Below are 23,195 nucleotides of genomic sequence, written 5' to 3'. Positions count from 1 at the left end.
AATGAGGAACCACCTCTTGGTTCTCTCTACCACTTTACTGGTCCAAACTGTCTGACTTGAGTTCTGATCAACAGACTGCCAATGTCAGATGAGTGTGTTTTGTGTGTAAAAAATGTATATATGCAGTGACATGCTCACAAAGGAAGAAAAAGCCAGTGATCTTCAGAGTGCAACATGCTGCAATCTGCCATGGGCATTTGAACCTCCAGAGATAGCCTGCCCTGAGCACTGAACCCTGCATCATGGTAGTGATGAGGGTGTTCTCTGTGGCTGGGTGCCTGTTTATGGGCACTGCTAACAGAGCCTAAGCTGCAGTCAGAGAAACCACTAGGGAAGATGCTGAAGTGCAGGTCCAGGGACAAGGTCACATTAGCAGTGGTGTTTGAGTTGGCCTCTGCTTGCATTGCCTGTTCTGTACTTAAAAGGACTATGATCTTTTGGGCCAGCAAGTCCACATTTTGCACAATATTGTATTTCCTTATCAATTCAACCAAATTGTTTATAGAAAAATATTGGTTAGCTATTGAAAACTAGATTATGTAGAGTAAAAACCAAGATCGTGTGTGAGGTGATGGACAACCAGCTCTTTTGCTCTATCGTGTTTAATCTCTGCATTCATGCTCAAATTCTTTTCATGTTTTCCGCAAGGATTGTATCAGATGTTTCCCTTTTGTCATGCTGCTTTGACAGTTGTTATGCAGGCTAAGTTATATATTCTACTGAAAATTCAGAAGTGGTTTCTCAAGTGCAAGTACCATACTTGATACTCTTCGTTCCATTTTCAGAGGTATAGTGTTCTTGTTTAAATCAAGTGAAATCGTGAATGCCTAACCCCTTTGGAAATTGCAGTAGGGTATATTAATGAAAATACCCAGACTTCAAGCTTACAAACTGCTTTTGAAACTGTTACATTATGTGCACAATAGCAGAGGTACTGAATAGGTTTTCCTTAGATTTTCAAGGACATAAACACCAAATTACACCTTTACATTACTATGTTAATATATTGATCTGATCCAAAACCTGACCTACCTGAAATAATTACAAGCCTTCCTGAAGTTCTAAATATGTATTTCCATTAAAAACTCACCACTGAATAGTTACACCTGTCAGCTTGGTTTAAGTTTTTAATTAATTTGTTCCTCAAGATTACCATACCTAAAAGAAATGGTAACAGCTGATCAAATTGCTTCATATGCCAAGACTGACAGTGAGATAACACTAAGGAAAATCAAAATGAGACTTTCTGAGCATTGATTGGTTGATGACAAAGTTATGAGAGGCTGCTTGCCAGTCTGAGAGACCTAGAGAAAGACAGACAGGAATTACTTCAGGGTGGATTTTCTTCTTGGTGATCTGTTTTAGCTCATGTTTCCTGTAGTGTTTCCATTCTGTGTAACCTTACTGTTACTTGAAGCTCTACAAAGTGAATGCAGACTAAAATCAGCATGACTTCTGTTACTTCCATGGATGATCATAGCTCCCCTTTGACACAACACCAGGTACATATATAATTTCTATCGCGCATCGTGGTTGTACCATGCTAACACAGAGCAGATACAGAGACTGGGTAGTTTCCCTTGGTTTTCTTCTGCTCTGGACAGCTGTGGGCTTCCCGTTTCAGATGTGCAAGTCATCACCTTTTGATTCATAAAAGATTGAGGATCTCCGGTGGTCTATATGGAAACTAGGGTTCTGGAAAGAGCAGAGGTAGCAGAACTCATATGTAGATGCCTGGTGGTTCTTTACTGCTGATGGTTTATCAGTGGTTTTCATAACAGTTGTAAATCCATCTTTTGATATGCTCTTTCAAGAGAATGAGAGTGCTTCTTGTCTCTGCATAGGCTACAAAATACTTGGATCGTTTCTCCATGTGACATCAATAAAATGACATCACTGCATGCATGTGACTGTAGTTAGCCCACCCACACAGAAAAGGAGGATGAGAGGGAATACTTGTGCACCTGTGTGGTCTCCCTTTGTATGCTTGACAAGGTCATAGCTGAGCTCTTTGGATCAGGCAGTAAGCCCGTGGCAATGTGCCTGTTACTGGTACCCTGTGATATCTACATCAAAGCGCTTTGTGGGCAAATCAATGGCATTTAGGCATTGTCTTTTCCATATGCTTTCTCTTGTATCTTGTTTTGTAGACAACAGTAATACTTAGTTCTTGTAACATGAAGTACATCCCTGGATGTCTCTTCTGCTCTGTCTAGGCCGGTCACAGCAGCTTATACTTCCACTGTGTTTTAGGAAATTTTTCCTGATACTTATTCAGCAATACTGTCAAAGGAGAGGATCCCCTTTTTTGCTTCCTTTTTTTCCCCCTCCCTTTTCCCCATCCTTTCCCTCCCCTTGCCTCTAGAGTTTCCTCTCCTACTGTACTTCTGCCCAGTACTCACATCTGTCCTTGTCCTCCTACATCTACTCACAGATCAAGTAGCATGATTGCACTGTGGTTTTTTTGCTCAACTGTGGATTGTGCTGTTATCCTCTCCATGTTGCATCAGGAAATGTTACCATTCTTCACAGCACAGCTTTGTAACGAAGCTTGCTTTTCTTGCTTAAGCTCCTGTATGCTTTTTTACTTTCTAATTCCCTTGATGTGTTGCAGTAATGAATGAGGATTGCTGCTGTAAAATTTGTGGAAATTTCTCTTTCTTTGCAATTGGAAGTAGCTAGAAGAGATCCCTCTAATAGACAAAAATGAAATTAAACTTCAGTTTGCAGCTGGCCATTATGTTGCAGCAATAGCATTGCTGTCATCTGGGTGCCTAGGGTATGTCTCCATGGACTAGTTCTCTATAAAGATTTTAAATAAATATGACAGGAGTCCAATAGCCTTCTGTCAATTTTAATGTCATAGCAGCAAGTATTCTGAGCAAGTATACGCAAGAGGTCTGTCTTCTCTCTTGAAAGTGCAGGTTAATAATAGGAATGCCACATTGGTTAATACAAAATTTTGCCATAAATACAGAGGATGAAAATTAGAAAATGGTTTGGCCTTTTGATAAATTAAGGATGTTCTCTTTACACCTGGCCTTTGCAGTTTTTTTGTGGCGATAAACTCAAAATGAATGGGTAGGTATCTGACATGAAAGGAGCGTGCAAGCTGGTTAGCTGGTTAAAAGTTTGCATGTATCACTTTTATCAAATGTCATCTCAGAAAATAATGTGAAAGGAGGATTATTGTTATAAGCGAATACAAGTAAAAGCAGTAAATGTATTAGGTATGAATTTGACTTCTCATGTTCTTATTTTGGGTTCTTAAACATAACTTTCAGGTTGTGACCAAAAACCTGTAGTAATCCACCTGATTGCCTTGGGTTTTTTTAGCCCCCATCAGACCATCAGAGAGTGGATATTCATTGGAGCCCAGCATTATATGTCTGGGAGCAGCCTGAATTGTAGTCCGGCCCCCCCACTTGATTTGCACCTACCACGTGGTAGGTGCTCTGGGAGTCACTATGAGACTGAGGAAAAGTGACCATAGATAGACATCGTTTCCAAAAATGCATTTATCATTACATCTAGCTTTGTTGTTTTCCATTGACCTTCAGTATTTTGTGTTTCAGAATTTTTTTCTTATCTAAATAACACGTTCAAGTAATATCTCTAATTTTCAGTTAAATGAAAACTTAGATTATTTTTTTTAGTACCCGGTTTTTAAGATTTATCTGTGTTGTAACTTACCAGACCAAAATTTAGAGCCTTAATGGAGTGTGAAACCTTTTCCAGATACATGTATCTGAGATACACGATACGATTTCTACTGCATCTGTCTCTGCTCACACTCTTTCATGGAATGTTTTCCTGATGCAAGCAGGTTAACCATTTGAGTCCTTTCTTGGTGGTGTTTGATTTAGCAGTCTCAGGCCAGTATATCTTTAATTTTCTCCCTAAGTTTTTGATAAAAAAAAAGAAGAAAGTTAAGGTCCAAAATCGTGCAGTTCCTCTGAAGTATTTTTAAGACTTCTCATTGCAGAGGTTTTCAGGTACTTCTAAGGTCATGTGAATTCAGAAGAGTTCCGCTGAATCAGGCCGTGCATCATCTTACACTCCAGCCTGCAGCCAAATTTGGTTGCTGCAAGTTCCACATTCCTTATCTTCTCTATTTACATGTGACGTGATTATGCTGTAAGCTAGAGATGCTTTCTCAGCACTGGCTTTGCAAATACCTTATCCAAAGTCATCACTCCTTAGAAAAGAAACAATTTGGTGATTAACTTGCCATTGCATACAGTTAACATGTTATTAAAGACAACCAAAAAACCTGTTGGTTTGGGAAGTAGCCCTTGGGGGCTAAGAGGCTGTTAGAGGTAGCTAGGGATGGAGAGAAGGACGGGATCATTACCTCCCCTGTACCCTCTGCCGAAAAGTACCATTAAAAACTCCTCTGGTTGCTGCTCCTGCAGATCTTGAGCTCCCTCTAACCACTTGCTTTTGTAATGAAAACTAATTGGGGATGTGTTTTATACTGAATTCTTAAAATAAGGAGTCAGCATTACACAGATGTTTAGTTCTTTGTCCCAGCAGTGGGAAAGGAAATAAGAAAATGTAATAGAACCAAGAGATAAATAATGGGAAACACATTTTTGTAGTGGAAATGTCTCAGATTTACAAAATGTTTCTTCAAAATGTGAAAATTTGAAAAGAATAAACTGTCAGTAAGTCATACCACATTATGAAAAGTCATGCAGTATAGCATTTACAAATGTGCATACCTGGTTGCATGTATGATAGAAGGTGCACTTACAGTGACAATTACTATTTCCACTTTTTAATTGTTTGAAAATCTGATTGCAGTGTCATGCGTTTTCATTAATTTTCACACTGACGTATTGGGACTCCATTACTCTTTTGAACTACATAGAGTAAAAATGACCTACTGAATCTGGAGAGATCTCTGTGTTTGCATGTTAGTAGACTTTTACAAAAGTTGTATCCTGGTTCATTAGCAAATGAAAAACTATTATTTAAAATGTTTATATGTCCAAGTACACACAGGATGAAATGGCTTTTTGAAGCATATAGGGGAATCAAGGAATCTTTAGAAAAAAAATGTTTTGGCTAAGCTAACCTAAATTGATACTTAGATAGGTACACTCTTTTTGAAATAAGTAGTACATTTTACTTACGCCCGTTGTCCCTGATTTCAAAGGTGAGTAGGCTAATGGTTTCTTAAGTCAACTCCCATTATTATGTTGTCACTTGTTACAACACCCAGACAGTGGCCAGAGGTACTACTGCTACACACATGTTTTGGAAAAACTGTGGTCTTGCTGAGGACACCCTTCAGCTAGAACTACAGAAACATAACTTTAGATAGCACTCCAGCCAGAACTGTGCCACCAGGTAGCGGATAAAGTAAAATGAGTCATTTTTAGTGTCTCTTTATTTTCTGTTGTGCTCTGTACGGAAATGACCAGTATAAAATACTAGTACAAACTACCAGTATAAAGTGCCAACAGTATTGCTGCTGTTTAATAAATGTAAACTCAGCTGAGACTGTGCATGTTTGTTTCATTTTCATTCCTCAGAGAGACTGATCTATTTGTCCTGTATAAGCAAAGTGAAGAAGCAAAGCTACTTGTCCATCACAAACAGAAAAAATGTGATCTAACCCTGTTCTGTATGGTAGAAGGTGATGTTGCCAAGTGGTTAGCTGCCATCTTATAGGTGCTATAGTACTTTAAGGAAATGAACTGCTTTAGCTATTATTAAAGCAATTAAAAGCCATTCAAACAAATGGAGCACAAGGGTGTGACAGATCTAACACACTGAACTAGAAAATTAGCAGTCGTTTTTGTTAGATTAACAGAAAAATGACTAGTGGTATTGACATTCAGGAGTTCATAGTTGCTTTAAGATTTCTGCATCCCCCTGAAATGAATGGGTACTACTATAGAACTATATTTAGATTTAACAGCACATTGATCTGTTACCCATTTGCACTGTCATGGTTTTTATTTTCACTTTAAACAGCTAGACGTTTATTTCACACTGGGTGCAAGCTTACCATCTAAGAACTCGTCTTGAAATCCTTCAGAATGTAATGCTTTGAATCCCGTTGTTATTGATTTCTTCAAGGTCATTTTCTGTGTATTTTCATTGTACCGAGTTCCAGTCCCATTGACATTAGTGGAAGTTTTGCAGATGATTGTAGTAATGTCTGATCTTGACCTTCTGGATTAAACCCTTAAGATAAATATGGAAGGAAGAAACAGCCTGTTCTGGTTGTATTCAGGTGACTGGATGTTTCTAGATGGAAAATGAAGATGCTGCCTTTCCAACTGCCGTAGCTCAGTAGCAGGCTAGTAATGGTAGCAGAGGAATGAAGTGGTTGCTTTCGCTCAGGTTAAGAGAGGCCAGTTTCTCTGTGGAAAAATTAATTTTCTCCAAGTTCATTTAAACAAAGATGGACCTTGTCTGAAGCCCTTTTAGAGAACTTTGTTCCTTGTATTTTATCACATTAAAAAACTAGCTGGGCTAAGTTTATTAGGGGTTAGGTATTTTCTTACTATTAAAAGTAAGCTGTTAAGTTAAAAACATTTTTTTTTTATTCTGTCTTCTTGCTCTTTTATGAGCTCTAAATATAAGATTGCATACTTAAAGAATATTTTTGTTTTCTATGTCTGAATTAAGATGAATTCCAGGATCCAGGTTTTACTGGTCTCTTATTCCTATGACAAGATTTATGTGATTAGAAATGCCACTTGCCACTGGAGAATGGGGAGAATTGTGTTGATAACTTTGGCAGGGTTTGAACTAAAGGAAGTTCCTGGCCAATACAGCCAGCTCACACAATCTTCAGCACAGGATCTGATACTACCAGAGTGTCTTCATGACCTTCCACAATGGCCTTTATCGTGTCAGAGCTTTCCCAGGAGTGGGCTTGAAATGGGCAAGAACTTCATCACGGTCTGTTCTGCTGTGGGCAGAGCCATGAGCAGGCAGAGAAGTGAAAAAATGCTGATTTTTAGTCTTCATTTCCTTTGAGAGCTTCATGTAACAGTAGGGTACGACTACAGAATGGAAACCATGCAGAATGCATGGTGTAAAATTGGGTTGAGAAGACTCCTCACAATAGTGCTATGGCTGTGGAAGATGATGTAGCATTTATGCACGTGCAGATGCATGCACATTTGACTTTGTGTCTGCAGTGTAGTTGGGGGTAATAAGAAACAATATTGCAGTTGTTCAAAGCAGTAGGAGAGTGACAGGTGCGCATCTACTGAATAGTTAATGGCTTGAGACATCAGAAATCAGGATTTAGGTATGAACAAGAAAGACTGGAAAATTCTGAGCCACTGCTGTGTGCCCATGGGACAAACACAGATTCACTTGGGCAGGAGTGAGAAGATTTTCACCTTCTCATTAGCTTCTGCCTTCTGTGTCTCCTTCATTGCACTGACATTGTATATTCCTAGCACAGTGTAACGCCCTTTTTCCAGTTCCACTCCATCTTTGATCTGCTGGGAGATGGAGGATCTACAACTGGCTAATGTGTGTCTCTAGCCGAGACACCACAGTGCAGGCCCACAGCCATGGTATTCTCAGTGTGGAACTGTGTTACTGTCACGAGAACGTGCACAGGGATACGCTTCAGCGCTTGACCCATACATGGAAGACTTGGTCCTCTCTCCCTTTTGCACCGTGGTCTTTGCCGACCATTTTGCAAATGCTTAAAGTCTGCCCTACTTCATGCCTTATTTTAGAGTTTCCTTTGAGGTGTGTCACTGTTTAAGTACTGCTTGCTTTATGTCAGTTTTCATAGGTCTTATTTGTCCACAGTTAAGTGGCTACAGATACTAAGTGGGCTAATGCTGCAGTCACTGCCTGTGAGAAGTTTGTCATTGATGTTCACTAAGAGCTAATGTAGATGCTGCGATGACAGGGTTGAACCTGTTCAACGAAGTTCCCGCTGACTGGAAGAGGGGGAACATAACCCTCATTTTAAAGAAGGGTAAAAAGGAAGACCCAGGGAACTACAGGCCAGTCAGTCTCAAATCCGTGCCTGGCAAGATTATGGAGCAGACCCTCCTGGAGACTATGCTCAGGCACATGGAAAATAAGGAGGTGATTGGTGACAGCCAATATGGCTTCACTAGGGGCAAATCGTGCCTGACAAACTTGGTGGCCTTCTATGATGGGGTTACAGCATCGGTGGATAAGGGAAGAGCAACTGACATCATCTACCTGGACTTGTGCAAGGCATTTGACACTGTCCCGCATGACATCATTGTCTCTAAATTGGAGAGACATGGGTTCGGTGGATGGACCACTCGGTGGATAAGGAATTGGCTGAATGGTCGCACTCAAAGAGTTGTGGTCAACGGCTCAATGTCCAAGTGGAGAACGGTGATGAGTGGTGTTCCTCAGGGGTCGGTACTGGGACTGGCACTGTTTAACATCTTTGTCGGTGACACAGACAATGGGATCATGTGCACCCTCAGCAAGTTTGCCGACGACACCAAGCTGTGTGGTGTGGTGGACACACTGGAGGGAAGGGATGCCATCCAGAGGGACCTTGACAGGCTGGAGAGGTGGGCCACTGCAAACCACATGAAGTTCAACAAGGCCAAGTGCAAGGTCCTGCACATGGGTCAGGGCAATCCCAAGCACGACTATAGGCTGGGTGAGGATTGCATTGAAAGCAGCCCTGAGGAGAAGGACTTGGGGGTATTGATTGATGAGAAGCTCAACATGAGCCGGCAGTGTGCACCTGCAGCCCAGAAAGCCAACCACGTCCTGGGCTGCATCAAAAGAGGTGTGACCAGCAGGTCAAGGGAGGTGATCCTGCTCCTCTACTCCCCTCTTGTGAGACCCCACCTGGAGTAGTGCGTCCAGCTCTGGGGGCCCCAGTACAGGAGAGACCTGGAGCTGTTGGAGTGAGTCCAGAGGAGGGCCACGAAGTTGATCAGAGGGCTGGAGCACCTCTCCTGTGAAGACAGGCTGAGAGAGTTGGGGTTGTTCAGCCTGGAGAAGAGAAGGCTCCGCGGAGACCTAATTGTGGCCTTCCAGTACCTGAAGGGGCCTACAGGAAAGCTGGAGAGGGACTGTTTGTCAGGGAGTCTAGTGACAGGACAAGGGGTAATGGGTTTAAAATAAAAGAGGGTAGATTTAGATTAGATAATAAGGCAAAAATTCTTCACCATGAGGTTGGTGAGGCACTGGAACAGGTTGCCCAGGGAGGTTGTGGATGCCCCCTCCGTGGCAATGTTCAAGGCCAGGTTGGATGGGGCTTTGGGCAACGTGATCTAGTGGAGGGGGTCCCTGCCCATGGCGGGGGGGTTGGAACTAGATGATCTTTAAGGTCCCTTCCAACCCAAACCATTCTATGATTCTAATAAATGAATCAGCAGTTGGAGAATTATGGACTATTTCTAAATCCTCTGAGACTTTAGGAAAGGTGAAATACTTAAATCTTCATTTTGTGATCAGAAGGCAGCATGAAAGAGAAATTTACTCTCCAACAGCAATGTCATGTACAACACTATAGATAAGAGATGGTGGATATCTTAAATAATTTTTTTTTATGGCTCATACATGCACTAAAAACAAAGATGAATGAGAGACTGGTGAGATTAATCAAGCCATATGCTGCAATACATTGACAGTGAATGTAAGAGCAATGAATGTCAATCAGTTGCTATTATATATAATGGCCAGTGATTTACCACCTCATTAAAAGATCAGGACACCCAATTTGCTTGTATGTGAATAGCAAAACAAATAGTCATTAAAGTTTCCTGATTGGGCATTGAGTTCTTCCTTCAAACATGCATTACTTTTGCTGGCATTAGAAGAGGAACAATTTAGCAGAGTGGAAGCTATCTCATGGGGGATATCAGGGCGCAGACCAACACACTGCGATAAGAAAACTGTTTTCCAGAAGCAGTGTCTGTAGGTATGTGTATGAATGTGTGTGTGTATACGTACTGCATTTCATCGAGATTTGGCATCAAGGGGAAGTACTGCTTTTTCCTTGGTTTAGTATTTGCCACAGCACCTGGATTTCTTTGAGGTTGTTTCCTACTTACTGTAGATGATACTCAGAGGTTCAACAGTGCCATCCTGTGGGTGATCTTAAAGGTTTGAAAGCTATGGTAGATAAATAAATGACCTCAATAGGATAAATTATCATAGAATATCAGATACTGTATGTCCCCACGCAATCAGCTAGTATATTTCCCTCTGATAGTCAGTCAGACTAATTATTACTTTTCTGTCCAGAAAATTAATAACCTAAATGTATTATAACGAATGGGAAAGTATTTCAGGCAAGCTGATGAGCAGTGTGCTTGTTAGTTTTACTCTATTGCCGAGAAATTTGGTTTTAATCATCTCAGTGTGTTTTTAATCATCTCAGAATTTATTTTCACAGACAACACCAAAATCAAAGGCAACTATGTAAATTCGAATAAGCACTCCTATAAAGAAGTATCTGGACATCTTTAAAGAGGCATTAGACTAAAACTAAGACTAGTTAGCTTTCATGTTTCATAACCAGAAAATATGAATTCCCAAGCAACCTTGAAGATTAAGCTGGATGGTTTGAACAACTGGCCAAAATGCTTTTAAATCCAGAAGGATAAGGGCAGGATTAAAGCCTGAAGTTGTGTTGACTGAAGATGAAATTCTGCTTAGAATATTTGGAGAACTTTCTGTTCATGGAGTGAATATCATGCCAGGACAAGGTAGAAAATAGCAAAACTTGCTCTAATTAGAGAACAGTTGGGGCATCAATGGGTAACTGCAGATTGTCCTATTTCATAAATAGTTTTTCATTTTGCTTGCCTAAGCAACTTGTGAGCGAGAGTGGTTGATATGTTTATTTGGAAATGATCAAGGAAATAAAGGGCAAGCTGCCCAGTAGGAGGTTCTGTTCATTTTTTCAAGCCCCTGCTGTTTCGGGGTGCCAGAGGGGCGAGGTGCGTGCTGTCTGCATGCTGCCTTTGCCCAGTGGTTCAGGGAGTTGGATTCAGCTCTGGGTTCTGCCCGGGTGCCTCTTCTGTTCGCAGCCTGCGGTGGGAATTTCTCCTTTGCTTTCCACAGCTAAAGGCAAGCTATGAGTCGCAGTACACGCCACTAGATGATTTGATTAAAGGGAGGAAACACCAAATTGCAAACTCTGCTGTTAATCTTTGGTAGTTAAAAATTATGACATGATTTGTGGTTCCTAAGTCTTTGAAAAACACGTCATGCTATTATTTATATATTTCATATGTCTCTGCCAGACCCACTTAAACAGCAGAAGGTGGTCGCTGATGATAATGTATCATTAATTCCTACGAGTATGAAAAGACAAATATAAATCATCCCTCCCATTTAGACAATTAGTTTAATGTAGTTTTAAAGCATTTAACATCTTTTTACCTATTTTGACAAAAAAATCTTGTAGCCTAACAAAAGACTTGCATCTGTGTAGTTCTGTCCTTAAAGTAGGCTAACCTGTTGTAAATGTTGGCATATTGGGAATCTTGACACTGTGCTTGTACTCTGATTTACAGTACATAGATGAATTTTGGGTGAATCGTATCAGGAAAATAATCTCTTATGATATTTAATAGAAGGCAGAAAGGGTATCAAAGTTTAACCTCTGCACAGAAGAGATTTCTTTGTAGTCTTGATGAGTTTAAGGATAACTTGAGCCCTGGAGCATCAGCATTCATTTAATTTTTACACATTGCTATCCTAACTGATGTAAATGGGTTTGCATCATATAAATGTCTAATTCTGGTTTTGAATCTCACTAAACTTTTGATCTTGATGTTGTCTTATTTTTCAGGAGATTCTGCATTTAATTCTCTGGTATTTTAAGGGTATCTGCTATTATTAGTTTTAAATATGTCTTCTACTTTCTTCAAGTGTTGCTTATACTATAAAGAAGGTAAATGGGAACAATGTTCTCCACTCTTTTGTATATCATATGCAACTAGTTCTTAGCTCTTTCCTCATATATAAGGTTCTCCATGCGCTCTCAGCTATTTCTGCTCTAGGTCTTTACTTATGGTGTTTCTGGACTGAATACAGTATTTTAAAGGAGGTATACAGGGAGGTACTATTCTTACAATTGCTTTTTCTTGTTCTTTACTTGTCTTAGCATGTTGTCTTGATTTTTCTGGTCACCAGTGGACATGGAGCACTAGCCTTCTACACTGGCTGGCTGCAGTAGGACCCATTTCCCATTTCAGGAGCTTTTATAGTTCATGTGGAAAGGAATGATGTGTATGCATCACGCTATTTCCTGGTTTGTCAACTCTAAACATAAGCTTTTGTTTTGGATCGCGCTGTGAGCAATGCTCATAGTCCTTCCTCCAGACTGGATCTGCCATTCAACCCTCCATTGGAAACTGTCATCAGATCCAGATCCCTCCCATCAGGTAACGGCGCAGTAGGCAATTCAGATGCTGCAAATGGAGTTCATCCACCCGCTTGGCTGTGGGAACATGCTGTGTGCTCTTTCCTGCATTTGGGACCAGTCTTAAACTGCTGTCAATCTGTGTAATCTACATCCGTATACACGCATAGCCTCTGCATGTGTCTGTGTGAGCATGCACGGCGTATATAGATAGATATAGCTAATAACTATAAAATTCTGTTAACTTAGAAAATGAATTTATTCCATTCCTCTATTTTAAATGGAGTTGGATAAATACTCATCTGCCCCATGTATGTTCTGTAGCCTGTAGGAGATTTCACAGTAATTCCAACGTCACTGTGTTTGTCTTTACAATATGTCTGTCAGACTTAAGTTCAACCAATCCCTCTAAGGTGAAAGCATAAGATTTTAGTATTATTAATGCCCCATTTCATCTAGTTAATGATCTTTTCAAGTATTCCATCTTCTTTGTGATTTACTTGCAATGTCAGATAAAGCTCTTATTTAAGCTAAGTATTATGAAATAATAGAAATCTTTATTTTATTTGAGTAGAATCAGGATAAATGAGTTCAGTAGAGAGCCTGATGTTAAACAGGTGCAGTTCTTAGCAGCATTGCACACGTAAAATCAGGGTAAGTTCTTTGAATGCTCAGATCTTAACAGATGTGTTCTTTTTCTCCATATGTTATAATAAAATAAGGATTTGCTCTGAAAGTACAGACACACACTATAAGCAGTCTTGGCAAGTACATCGTTGTATTCCTTACACAATATCGGCTGTGGCTATTATTTAACTTTAAATGTGTGCATTAAATAGCTGTAAAGCACATATATGTATAGACAAAATCAGGTTTTGTCAGAAAGTAGTATTTTTTTTGCTTTCTTGTTTACTGACGCCTAGACAAAGGAATGCTGCATCTTCAAAACAACATCTGTCAAACTGATTTTCATCAGATTAAGTATATCCTCAAAGCAACCATCATAGCTTACAAAATACTGGAAATGTACGTTTTGCTTTGCATAAAACACCAGTAGAATTTGAAACACTTGAAAGTGTTTTATAAATGTAGCAATGATAGCCTGTGCGTATTCTCCAGTTTTGTTTCTGTTTTCGGTAGGTCCTTGGGAAAGATAGTGAGTGATGTTGCAACGCGGCAATCCCAGTAGATGTCTTGGAGTACAGTTACGGAGTTATGGCCCTGGCAGCTAATCTGGGTCTGCACAAGCCAATGGTTTGAGAGTCTGGCAGTAGAGATTGAATTTATTGTGAAGAAGTTCATCTGTAGAAAGATTTCTTTCATTAAGAATGAAATTTAAGCATGAATCAATGACTGATTGGCCTTTCTCTGATCCGTTGAATTCTTCAGTAGTATAGATGTGTGATTATATGTGTTCTGGTCTGATTCTGGTTCTATAGATCATCAGAGATAACTGATAATAATAAATTTGTAAAGATCTTTTCAGGGACAATGTAATGTAGTAAAAATAGGAGGAAAGCCGTTGGCTTTAACATAAAACATAAATATAGACACACTCAATCATTCACGTTTCTGGCCAGCTTTCTGTCTTTTTCCCTGCTAGGGAATAATTAATGCATGAAAATGAGCTTCCTAATAGGCTGGTCTGTCTTCCATAGGAGCGAAACATTTTGCCTGTGTAATCAGTTAAGTAAAGAGGCAAAGCCTCATTACAGTGTGTGCCTGCGGCCGAATATGGGAACTTGGGTCAGCCAGAAATGAATGCCGGGATTTCTGTAAAAGATCTTTGTGGATGGAGAGTAGAGGCGCTCGAGCTGGAAGCCACATCAGTGTTCCCATTAGCTCTTCCGTTTAGAAGTTGGAAATCTAGCATAACGCACAAAGAGTCCAATCAAAAAGCCGTGGAGAGGACAAACGAGGGTAAAAGTCAAGGACAGATTTGTTCCAGCTGCATCTGGATGATGTAGATAGATTTTTACAACTCTGGTTTCCCATTAGGTTGTTCCCTGTGTGTCAGTGAATTGCCCTGTGCTATCCTAAAATGTGCCACATAAGCCTTTGGTGAGTTAGTATGAGGCGTTTTGGTGCCTACCACACACCTGTGGGATAGTCCCAATTAATGTCCTGATCCTAAGTGCAGCTGAAGACAGTCCCAGAACCAATTGCATATAGACAAGCCTAAATATTTTATTTCATGATAGAGTTCAAGATAAATACTTTATATCTGAAGGATATAGTTTTTACCAGCAAAATTGTATCGCTTATTTTTGTTGTCTTTATAAAGATATGCTAGCTAATTCTGTGGTACTACCTGAAACATAAACCTCAAACTGGATTTTTAGCTTAACTGATTCTGAAAATGATTCTAATAGGATCTTCAGCCTAGTTCCTTAGACAAAAGAACATATAGCTAAGTAAAAGTAAGTGCAAAAATATACCAAATAGTCTAACTTTATCCAGCTTTATTGTGTACCCAAGGAACTTGGCACTTGCAAGCTCAGGTCCTTTGAATATTGATAGCATGGCATTTTGAATAGGAGACCAGGGTTTCTGAGAAGACTCTTATGATTTGCAGTGGGAAAAGCTGTGTTTGAAACAACCGTTATGCTAGAGATGCCTTCCGGTCGGCATTGTTGGCCAAAACCATGGAGCATTTAACTTCTTTTTAAAGCAAGAAGTATGGAACAGACAGCAGATAATAGAGTCTGGTGGTAGGCAGACAAGCTGCAGCACGTTCAGTGAATGCAGGCTCTTTTTGGGAAATGTTGATTTGAATTTCATGCATCATTCAAGCACATCAAACACTGAAAGGTCACAGTAAGAATATAAGGAAGAAAACCATCTGATTTGAATTTCTCACTATCCAATATTGTTAATAATACAATATCAAACAAATAACTGTTTCTCTGGGTGTGACTAAAGCCAGATTCCATGTATAGTTGAATAATAACTTGCCACACTTTTTTTTTTTCCATTTACTGTTCATTTCCTTTATAATGTCATGGTGTTAGTTTATCAATGGTACCTTGAGCCACTGCAGTACATCTGTGTTTTCTCAGAGTTATTTCTTTGAGTTTGTTACTCGGCATCCAGGAAATCTCATGCAGACTGTAACATACTAATGGGCTCAATTATCAATTAGGATAAAATGAAAGTGTTTTGCTATTGATCTTTGCTTGTTATTAGTTTATACTGACAGAAAACTAGATTGAAGAAGTCTAATACAGTATTAAAATACTCTTTCTCATTGCAGGAAGTATCACTGGTACTCATAAATGGAGGTATTTTAGAGCAGAACTTCCTTCCTTTCTCCTTTTTTCTAATTCTGTCTTTCTGACTTTTAAAAAATTTCTCTAAGGGATGATGACTCTTGTTAAATAACTAGGGTGTTCAGAGACTGTGTAGCAATACCATGACTTAAACAGGGCTCAGGCAATATTTATTAGACCATTATATCAAGGTGTAATACTGTTCTGCTTGCTACCTTAACATCACATAACATCATATTAATAAATCTTTACAAGCTGTGTAGTTTTAAAGTGCATCATAATAATCAGTATCATTCCTCCAATAAATCATTTGGTTTGTGTTTGTGTTGTTCCAACCTCATCAGCCATAACATCACAGGGTAGGGACCTTTCTCATGGTCCAAGTTAATGAACCACCTGCTCTGAGTCCTCGGTTATGGACGTGCTCCAAGGGAGGCACAACTTTACCTCCACACCCTTCTTCCCTTTTCAATGCTTCAGGTTACATGATTTTCTTAGAATAGTATTACTTCTGTTGTGGAGATGTGCTGGAGCTCCTGTTCTCGATCCTTCTGCAGACTCCATGCAGGTGTATGGTTTTACTTGCCCAGGAGACCACTGAAGTTGCTGAGCATTTATAGTTTGGAGGCTGTGGCAATGCCCACCGCCGGGGTGGACTGTTAGATGTGGCTGCACTTTGGCCTCCGTGCAGAGGTGGTCGGTTCAAGAGATGGGTGACCGGGGAAACTGATACCTTGTGCCGACCAAATAGAGTTCTGTTCCCATTGGCATGGATGAAGGTCTGCAAATGAAAAAGCAGTGCAGACTTTGTTTTGTTTTTAACGTTTTGTTGCAGACATGATTCTCCTTCTGTGTAATAGAGTAGATAAATATCTGCTTCAAAATCTATGATTTAAAGTGCTGGGTGTTGTTTTTTCTGAGACTCAGAATCTTAATCCATTTGATTGACAGATATAAACTTGAATTGTATTTTATTCTCCATCACAGCAGTAAGTTTAGTCCAACTGCAGTTTTCATTGTTGCAATACAAATATACTAAGCCTAAAGTACTGCTGGCAGCTTATATATAAAATTTGAGGATTAAGAAACCAATGCAAACAAACAAAGGCTCTCAGCTTTAAGTAAGGAACAGAGTGTTGGGCTAGCCTTTTACTGCTCTCACAATGTGAAGTAATAGCAGCCAAAACCTACAGGTCTGTTCTTGGCTGCAGTAATAGTAAGGCAATAGTCATTTGAAGAGGAAATTTGTCTTGTCTATTTGAAACATTCATTAATTGCCAAATTATGCCACTTTTTTTTTTTGCATTGTATGTGTGATGTACTTTTCAGTTTTACCGTCTAAATAATTTGTACAAATAATCCCTCTTATTTTTTTCAGCCCACCTAAACCAACGGTGTTCATCTCTGGTGTCATTGCTAGGGTAAGATTATCATTAAATTTCTTTAAATCACAGAAAAATTATTGTAGACTTTTCAGAATTATCACTGATCAGGGCAAAATTAAACTTTTTTCATTCCTCTTCCTCTTTTATGAGAAGAGGCTTTATGTTTTGTATATTTGTGTAAGTCCCTTTGAGCACTCTTTTTGGTTTTGTGTGAAATTGAAATTATTTATTGAAATTACTTCCACCATTTTATTTTGAATTTTAGCACTTTAAGTTTATTGGATCTTATTTTCATATCTAAGCTAGATATTACTGCATTCATTTCCTTTGCAAGTGGTTGCATGTTAAGTCTGCTGCTATAGTTTGATCTGTAATGAGGAGTGACACTCCTGCCTGTAAGCTGCCATGTGTGTCGTGAGGTGCTTGGGATTCAAGATATTATTCCCTGGATTTTAACAGAAGGCAGGACCTGGAAATCATTTAGATGATTTAGTCTGCATTTAGATGTCTAATTACTTCTAATTATTGCATTAAAGTTTAGTAATTTTGATAGCACTTTCAGTTGTAGGGTAGTGATATTTTTAGTGAGTGACTTAGGAAGTCCTAGACATAAAAAACACAGGCCCCCAGTTTAGTAGGCATGCAAAACATTAAAAATGGAAAGAAACTGTTTTGTTAATTTTGTAACTCAGCTCTTCGTTAGCTAATCAGTTACTTGATAGGGTGCTATACTTATCCTCAGTAAGCTATCAGCTACAGGTTGGTTTGTTTAACCTATGAAAAGCAAGGTTGGTCTATCATTTTCTGAGACTTTATAGCTCCCGAACGTGTATCAAAATTTCTTTGCTATGTAATAAACAAAACCTAGCAATGCTTTTTTGAACCCAGAGTAATTTTTCCATTATATTTTCAAGTTTCCTGGTACATAGTAGTTCTCATCAGTGCCAAGTGGAGGTTTATATACTGTGACCTGTTCTGTTTAACATCTTCATCAGTCAGAAGACTCCTGATCAGGTTTGTGGATGGCACCAAAATCAGAGGAACACTTAATAAGTTTGAGAACAGACCTGCTACTCAGAGGGAGGTGGACAGGCTGGAAGAATGGCAGGCAGCAGCTGGACACGAGCCAGCCGCATGCAAGACACCAAGAAAGCCAACAGCATTCTGGGCTGCGTTAACAGGAAAACAGCTGGTAGATCAAAGGAAGGGATTATCTCCCTCTGTTCAGCATGATTTAGACCACATATGGAATAATTCATCCAGTTTTGGACACCCCAGTGTATGAAAGGTGTTGATAAAGCAGAATGAGTTCACTGGAAGGCCACCAAGGTGGTCACGAGTCTGAAGCACATGCCTTGGGAGGAGAGGCTGAGGGAATAGGCCTTGTTTAGCATGGAGGAGAGATGCTTTCAGGAGGACCTAACAGCAGCCTTCCCACAACTACAAGGAAGTTACCAAGAAGATGTAGCCAGGCTGTTTGGAGTCGTGCGTGGTAGGCATACAAGTGACAACAGACAAATTGAAATTGAAGGGCCTGACTAGACATAAGTCTAGTCTCTGTCCTTAGAGGTTTTCAAGACCAGACTGGATAAAAGCTTTGAGTAAGTTGGTCTGATCGTATAGCTAACTCTGCTTTGAGCAAAAGGTTGGACTAGAGACATCCTGAGGTCCCTTCCAACCTGAATTATTCTACAATATTTTGATTCTAAGATGGGCATTTCCTGCTAACGTTTACAGACTGATTCTGTCATGTGCTCAACTGTTACAGTACCCATAAGTCATAGAAGAGCTGTATTCACATCACCCATTTGGGATAACAAGGTGTGATGGGTCAGTGAGGTATGGAGAAGGGAAACAGCAGCATCAGGGGGAAAGAAGGTAGAAAATGTCAAGTCTGAGAAGAGGAGATCTTTGAAAATTGGAAACAATTTGGAGTAGAGAAAAAGGTGAAAAAAATGTAAAAAGTTAACCTAGTGATCAACACTAAAAAAAAAAAAAAGACAAATTATGCCAGAAGAGAAAGGAAGAATTTGAAGTAGATGGAAATGGGGTCAGGTGTGAAACGGGCCATCTGAGATGTCAGCTTTGTACAAAATATCTCTGTGTTTGGCTGTCACTCCGTGAGCTGATGGAATGCAGGGAGTTTCTGGCTTATGATGTTTGTCCTAGTTTCTAAGAGGGAAGTTGTGGTGCTGTTCTCCTCCCCCTGTCACTGAGCACTGATAGTAGCATGTTTCCCTTTGCTTTTTGAAAACCTCGTGGGACTGACCCTAGCAGTGACAGTTGTAAATAGGTGGTGTAAGGGTTACACCTGAACTGAGCCTGCCCCACAGCACCACATCAGAACTGACACTGGAAGATCTGGTTAAAAGAGCATGTTAAACTTAAAAGCCAGCCACCCCTAAGATTTGAGTCAAAAATAGTGTTAGAACCTGCCTTTCTTCCTAGAGAACTGGCATTCCTACAGTAGGTTGTCTTCTGCAGGTAGTTTTTCACACACAGACTTATCTTGTCTGTAAAATAGTCTCCTTTTTCTGGTTGCTCTGGGAAAATGAAACAGGTCAAGGAGATCTGACCATACAGAGCCAGTGAGAGTGACGTAGCATGAGGAGCGATTAAGCACCGGAGATAGAAATGTGGGTTGTTTTCCCCTTGGGTCACTTTAAGATACTGTGTTCTTGGATGGTGTCTGCAACTGGAAGAAGTGAAACTTGTCTAAGAGAAATTTTCAAGTTGGATAAAAGAATGGCAAGATAGGATGTGTACAGGGGGACTTCAGAGTAACATGCAACACTCTTTTCCATCTGCTTTTCACATTTTTAAAAACTTGAATCCTCTTGAACTGGAAAGCATGCTTTTAAGATTTCTTAATTTTTTCCTGGCGTGTTCTTTGAACAGGGTGATAAGGACTTCCCTCCAGCTGCGGCTCAGGTGGCTCATCAGAAACCACATCCTTCTGTGGAAAAGCTTCCTCACCCACAACATGTCAAACAGCACATCCACCAGCCTCGCAAGTGAGCTCTCCATCAAAGTCTCAGCCAAATGGTCGTCAGTGAATAAGTTTTTGAGAAGACAAAAACCCTTTAGGATTCATGCTGTCAAATCAGTAAAATTGACCTCTAAAATAATATGCTGTTTCTTTTACTTTAATTCTCAAGGGTTAATAAGAATGAAGATGTTCAGTTGTTATCCTAGATGGAAAATTCTCTGTTAAGTGTTTGCTGATCAGGGGTGGGTTTTTTTAATAAGATTTTCTTACTGCCAAGATAAAACTTTAGTATGAATAATATGATCAATGAGCTTAAAACTTGTACTTTTAGTTGTGGCATTGCAATAGCAGATAGTTAATGTAGTTTTTATGCTAAGCCAGTAAGGAAGAATAGCCCTTTTGTACTGGTACCTTTACTATCTGGAGGGAGTTGTGTGTGTTGCGACAGAAATTGGTGGTTGTCTTGATTACGTAGAACCCTTGTGTCTTCAGTATCCTATGCTGTTACACCCCAGTGACTGAGCCCTCTGATTTCAACTAGTGAGATCATAAAAGGGCCTGAAAACATTCTCAAGTGTGCAGAAACCCAGCTGAATCTTCTTTACACCCCTTTGCACTCACACAGTCTTGCTGAGAGTCTTCCGTTTGGAGGCCTGTGAGTATGGAGAGGGGTGAGAAATCAGAGTTACAAGAACACTGCTGCTGTAGGCAATTGATTTGTGATCTCATGGGTCTCACTGGGGGCTGTATTTTTTGAGGTGATGATTTCTCAATTCCAATAGCAAGCTGAAGGAACTCAGGACCCTCCAGAATTGAACTTATAATAAACTGGCAAAAAATCTGTTTTATTTTTTAACTTACAGTTTGAGATCACTGTTTGAAATTAAGAGATACCATTAGTAAATGTGTTTAACTTTGTGACCCAACCTCTGTTGCATATTTATTTTTTTCTAGTCTTCTTATTGTGAATAAAGACAGTAGTGATACAAGGGAATAAAAAAATTACTTTTCATATAGAGGAATCGGATTAGTTTTGGCCACATATTTAAATCTTTTGATTGCACAGTTCAAAATCACTTAGCTGTGTCATTTTCCTTCTGCAACTTATCTCTGTAAAACCCAGGAAAATAATTTTTTAAACATTCCATCTAGATTTTTAAAGTGTACTTTTGTTTTTAACTGACTATAAATACAGTACAGCCTTTAGTTCCCTCCAGGTTTATAAAACTTCTAATAACGTCAAAAAAGTGGGTACTGGAGCTAGTGCTGCAAACATTCACCTGGCAAATCAATGGAAGCGTGGGGTCACTTGGAGCTTTACTAGTCCATTTATATTTAAAATCAAATAGTATAAAAACCAGTGAGGAGAGTTTTAAAAATACATTTTTAAAAAAAAATTCTGCAGATTAAATAATTCCCTGAGTAGCTGATTTCAAACAACAACAACAAAATCATGTGAAATATGGCCCATTTCACAAGTGGAATCACTCACTCCATGTGGATGAGAGGGACATGGCATTTCCATCTCTTCGTAGGCTTGAAATGGAAATGATGTTTTGCAAAGGATATGTGTGGATATGTTTATTCTACACCCAAGAAAGGATGTTCAATCTGTATATGCAGTCCTTACTTTCAATTTAATTAGATAACCGTACTTGCCTTAAGGAATGAACGTTGTTTATAAGAATTATTCTGTATTAGAATGTACATAATTTTAAAAATATGCTTCCTGTTTCTGATGTCAGTATGCTTGAGGCCTTGTTTGGAGCTGCTCATGAGGGTAGCATTGTTGAGCACCGTGGAATATCTGCATGAGGTAATTTGCTGGGAGGAACGTTTGCAGATTCAGGACAGAAAGTGGTGGCATCTTGCTGGTGGTGCAGCCAATAGCTGTCAGTGTGCTGTGTCAGCGATGAAGCAGATTGTCACAGTCGCTTGGTACCTGTGGCTGCTGGCTTGAGAGTGAGCTGCATAGTCTTGTGCCTACACCTGAAGTAGTGTCTAGATTCTAGCTGTAGTCAATGGTGATGTAGTCAAGACAGTTGGTACAGTTTAGGTATGGCGTCTTCGACCAAATGGAAGTGTCTTTCAAGGTGAGCTGGATCACTGCAGTGGAAAACTAAACGTACCTCAGTGTAGAAGCACATGATTAGGTGGGGCTGGGTACCCCTACTCTGTATCTAGTAATAGCTGGTAGAAATGCGTATTTCTATCTTCTGAAAGCAACACCACATTTCCATTCTCATGCTAAAAGTTAGGAACATGGATGCTTCTGAATTATGAACTACTGCTTCTGCTTGTTAATGCAATATATACAGCATATATAGACAATACCTGAATTTTGTCTTTGATTACTTAAGATGGATATGTGAGTTTGTACAATGCGATATGACTCTCAAGATAGCGTTAGTGGCTTTTAGAGTGTAGGAATTTCTATATGGTTAGAAAATGTGTCTGTATGAAAGCATATTATATATCACTGGGAGGTATCCATGTTTATGCATAGGCGTCCTTACCAAAGCATTACTTTGTCCAAAATAAAGAATCATAACTGGTGATCTGGATGGCCTACTGATGGTTATTGATACTTTTAAAGTATGTTACAATAATATACAAGCACATGTGATGTTTGGATGTTACCTTCAAATTAATGTAAAAGAAATTTTCTGTAATTGTCGATGTGGCAATAATGCAACAATAAAGCATGAAGTTGTATATTGGGCTCTTTTTTCCGTAAGTACAATGTAAATCAGCAGGGTGCGGTTTTGTGGGGTTTATGGGATTTTATTACAGGATGCTGCACGGCAAATCAACATTTTATAGATAGTGAAATTTATTAGGAAGTTTTATGACAGAGTGTATCAGCTGTTTTGGTCAGTCCAGTCTCATTTAAAATGAAAACTAGATGCTATCAGCTAGAATGGGAGTTGCTGTTTTTCACTATGAAGTTGGAGATCCTTACTCAATTTTTGCAAAGCTATGGAATCTAAGCCTGGTAATAAGTCATTATGGTAAAGGAAATGAGATATAACATTCTCCATTGCTTTTCAAGTTCTAATCTTCTTTCAGAAAAAGGAAGTATTGTAATCAGAAGAGGTGGCAAGCTTCTCATAAAACTGCAGTTAACATTACATAGTACATGCCATAACACGGTGATTCACAAAAGAGTTTGGAGAAATGGCCACAGT

At 39.5% G+C, this 23,195-nt stretch overlaps 1 protein-coding gene across 2 annotated transcripts in view; it reads left to right on the top strand.

The window, feature by feature from the left end:
- Positions 1–22,722, top strand: part of DAP (death associated protein) — a 57,029-nt gene extending 34,307 nt beyond the window's left edge. For both annotated transcript variants that reach the window (XM_075744814.1, XM_075744815.1), the window contains 2 exons: positions 17,012–17,054; positions 19,917–22,722. In XM_075744814.1, coding sequence (XP_075600929.1) covers positions 17,012–17,054; positions 19,917–20,036 — 163 coding nt within the window. In that variant the 3' untranslated portion in view covers positions 20,037–22,722. The remainder of the gene's footprint in view (positions 1–17,011; positions 17,055–19,916) is intronic.
- Positions 22,723–23,195: the final 473 nt, after the last annotated feature.

This window comes from Balearica regulorum, chromosome 2 (genome assembly GCF_011004875.1).
Source record: "Balearica regulorum gibbericeps isolate bBalReg1 chromosome 2, bBalReg1.pri, whole genome shotgun sequence".
NCBI classification, from domain to species: Eukaryota; Metazoa; Chordata; class Aves; order Gruiformes; family Gruidae; genus Balearica; species Balearica regulorum.
Note: the sequence above shows the minus strand (reverse complement) of the source record. Positions and strands in the feature narration are given on the sequence as shown.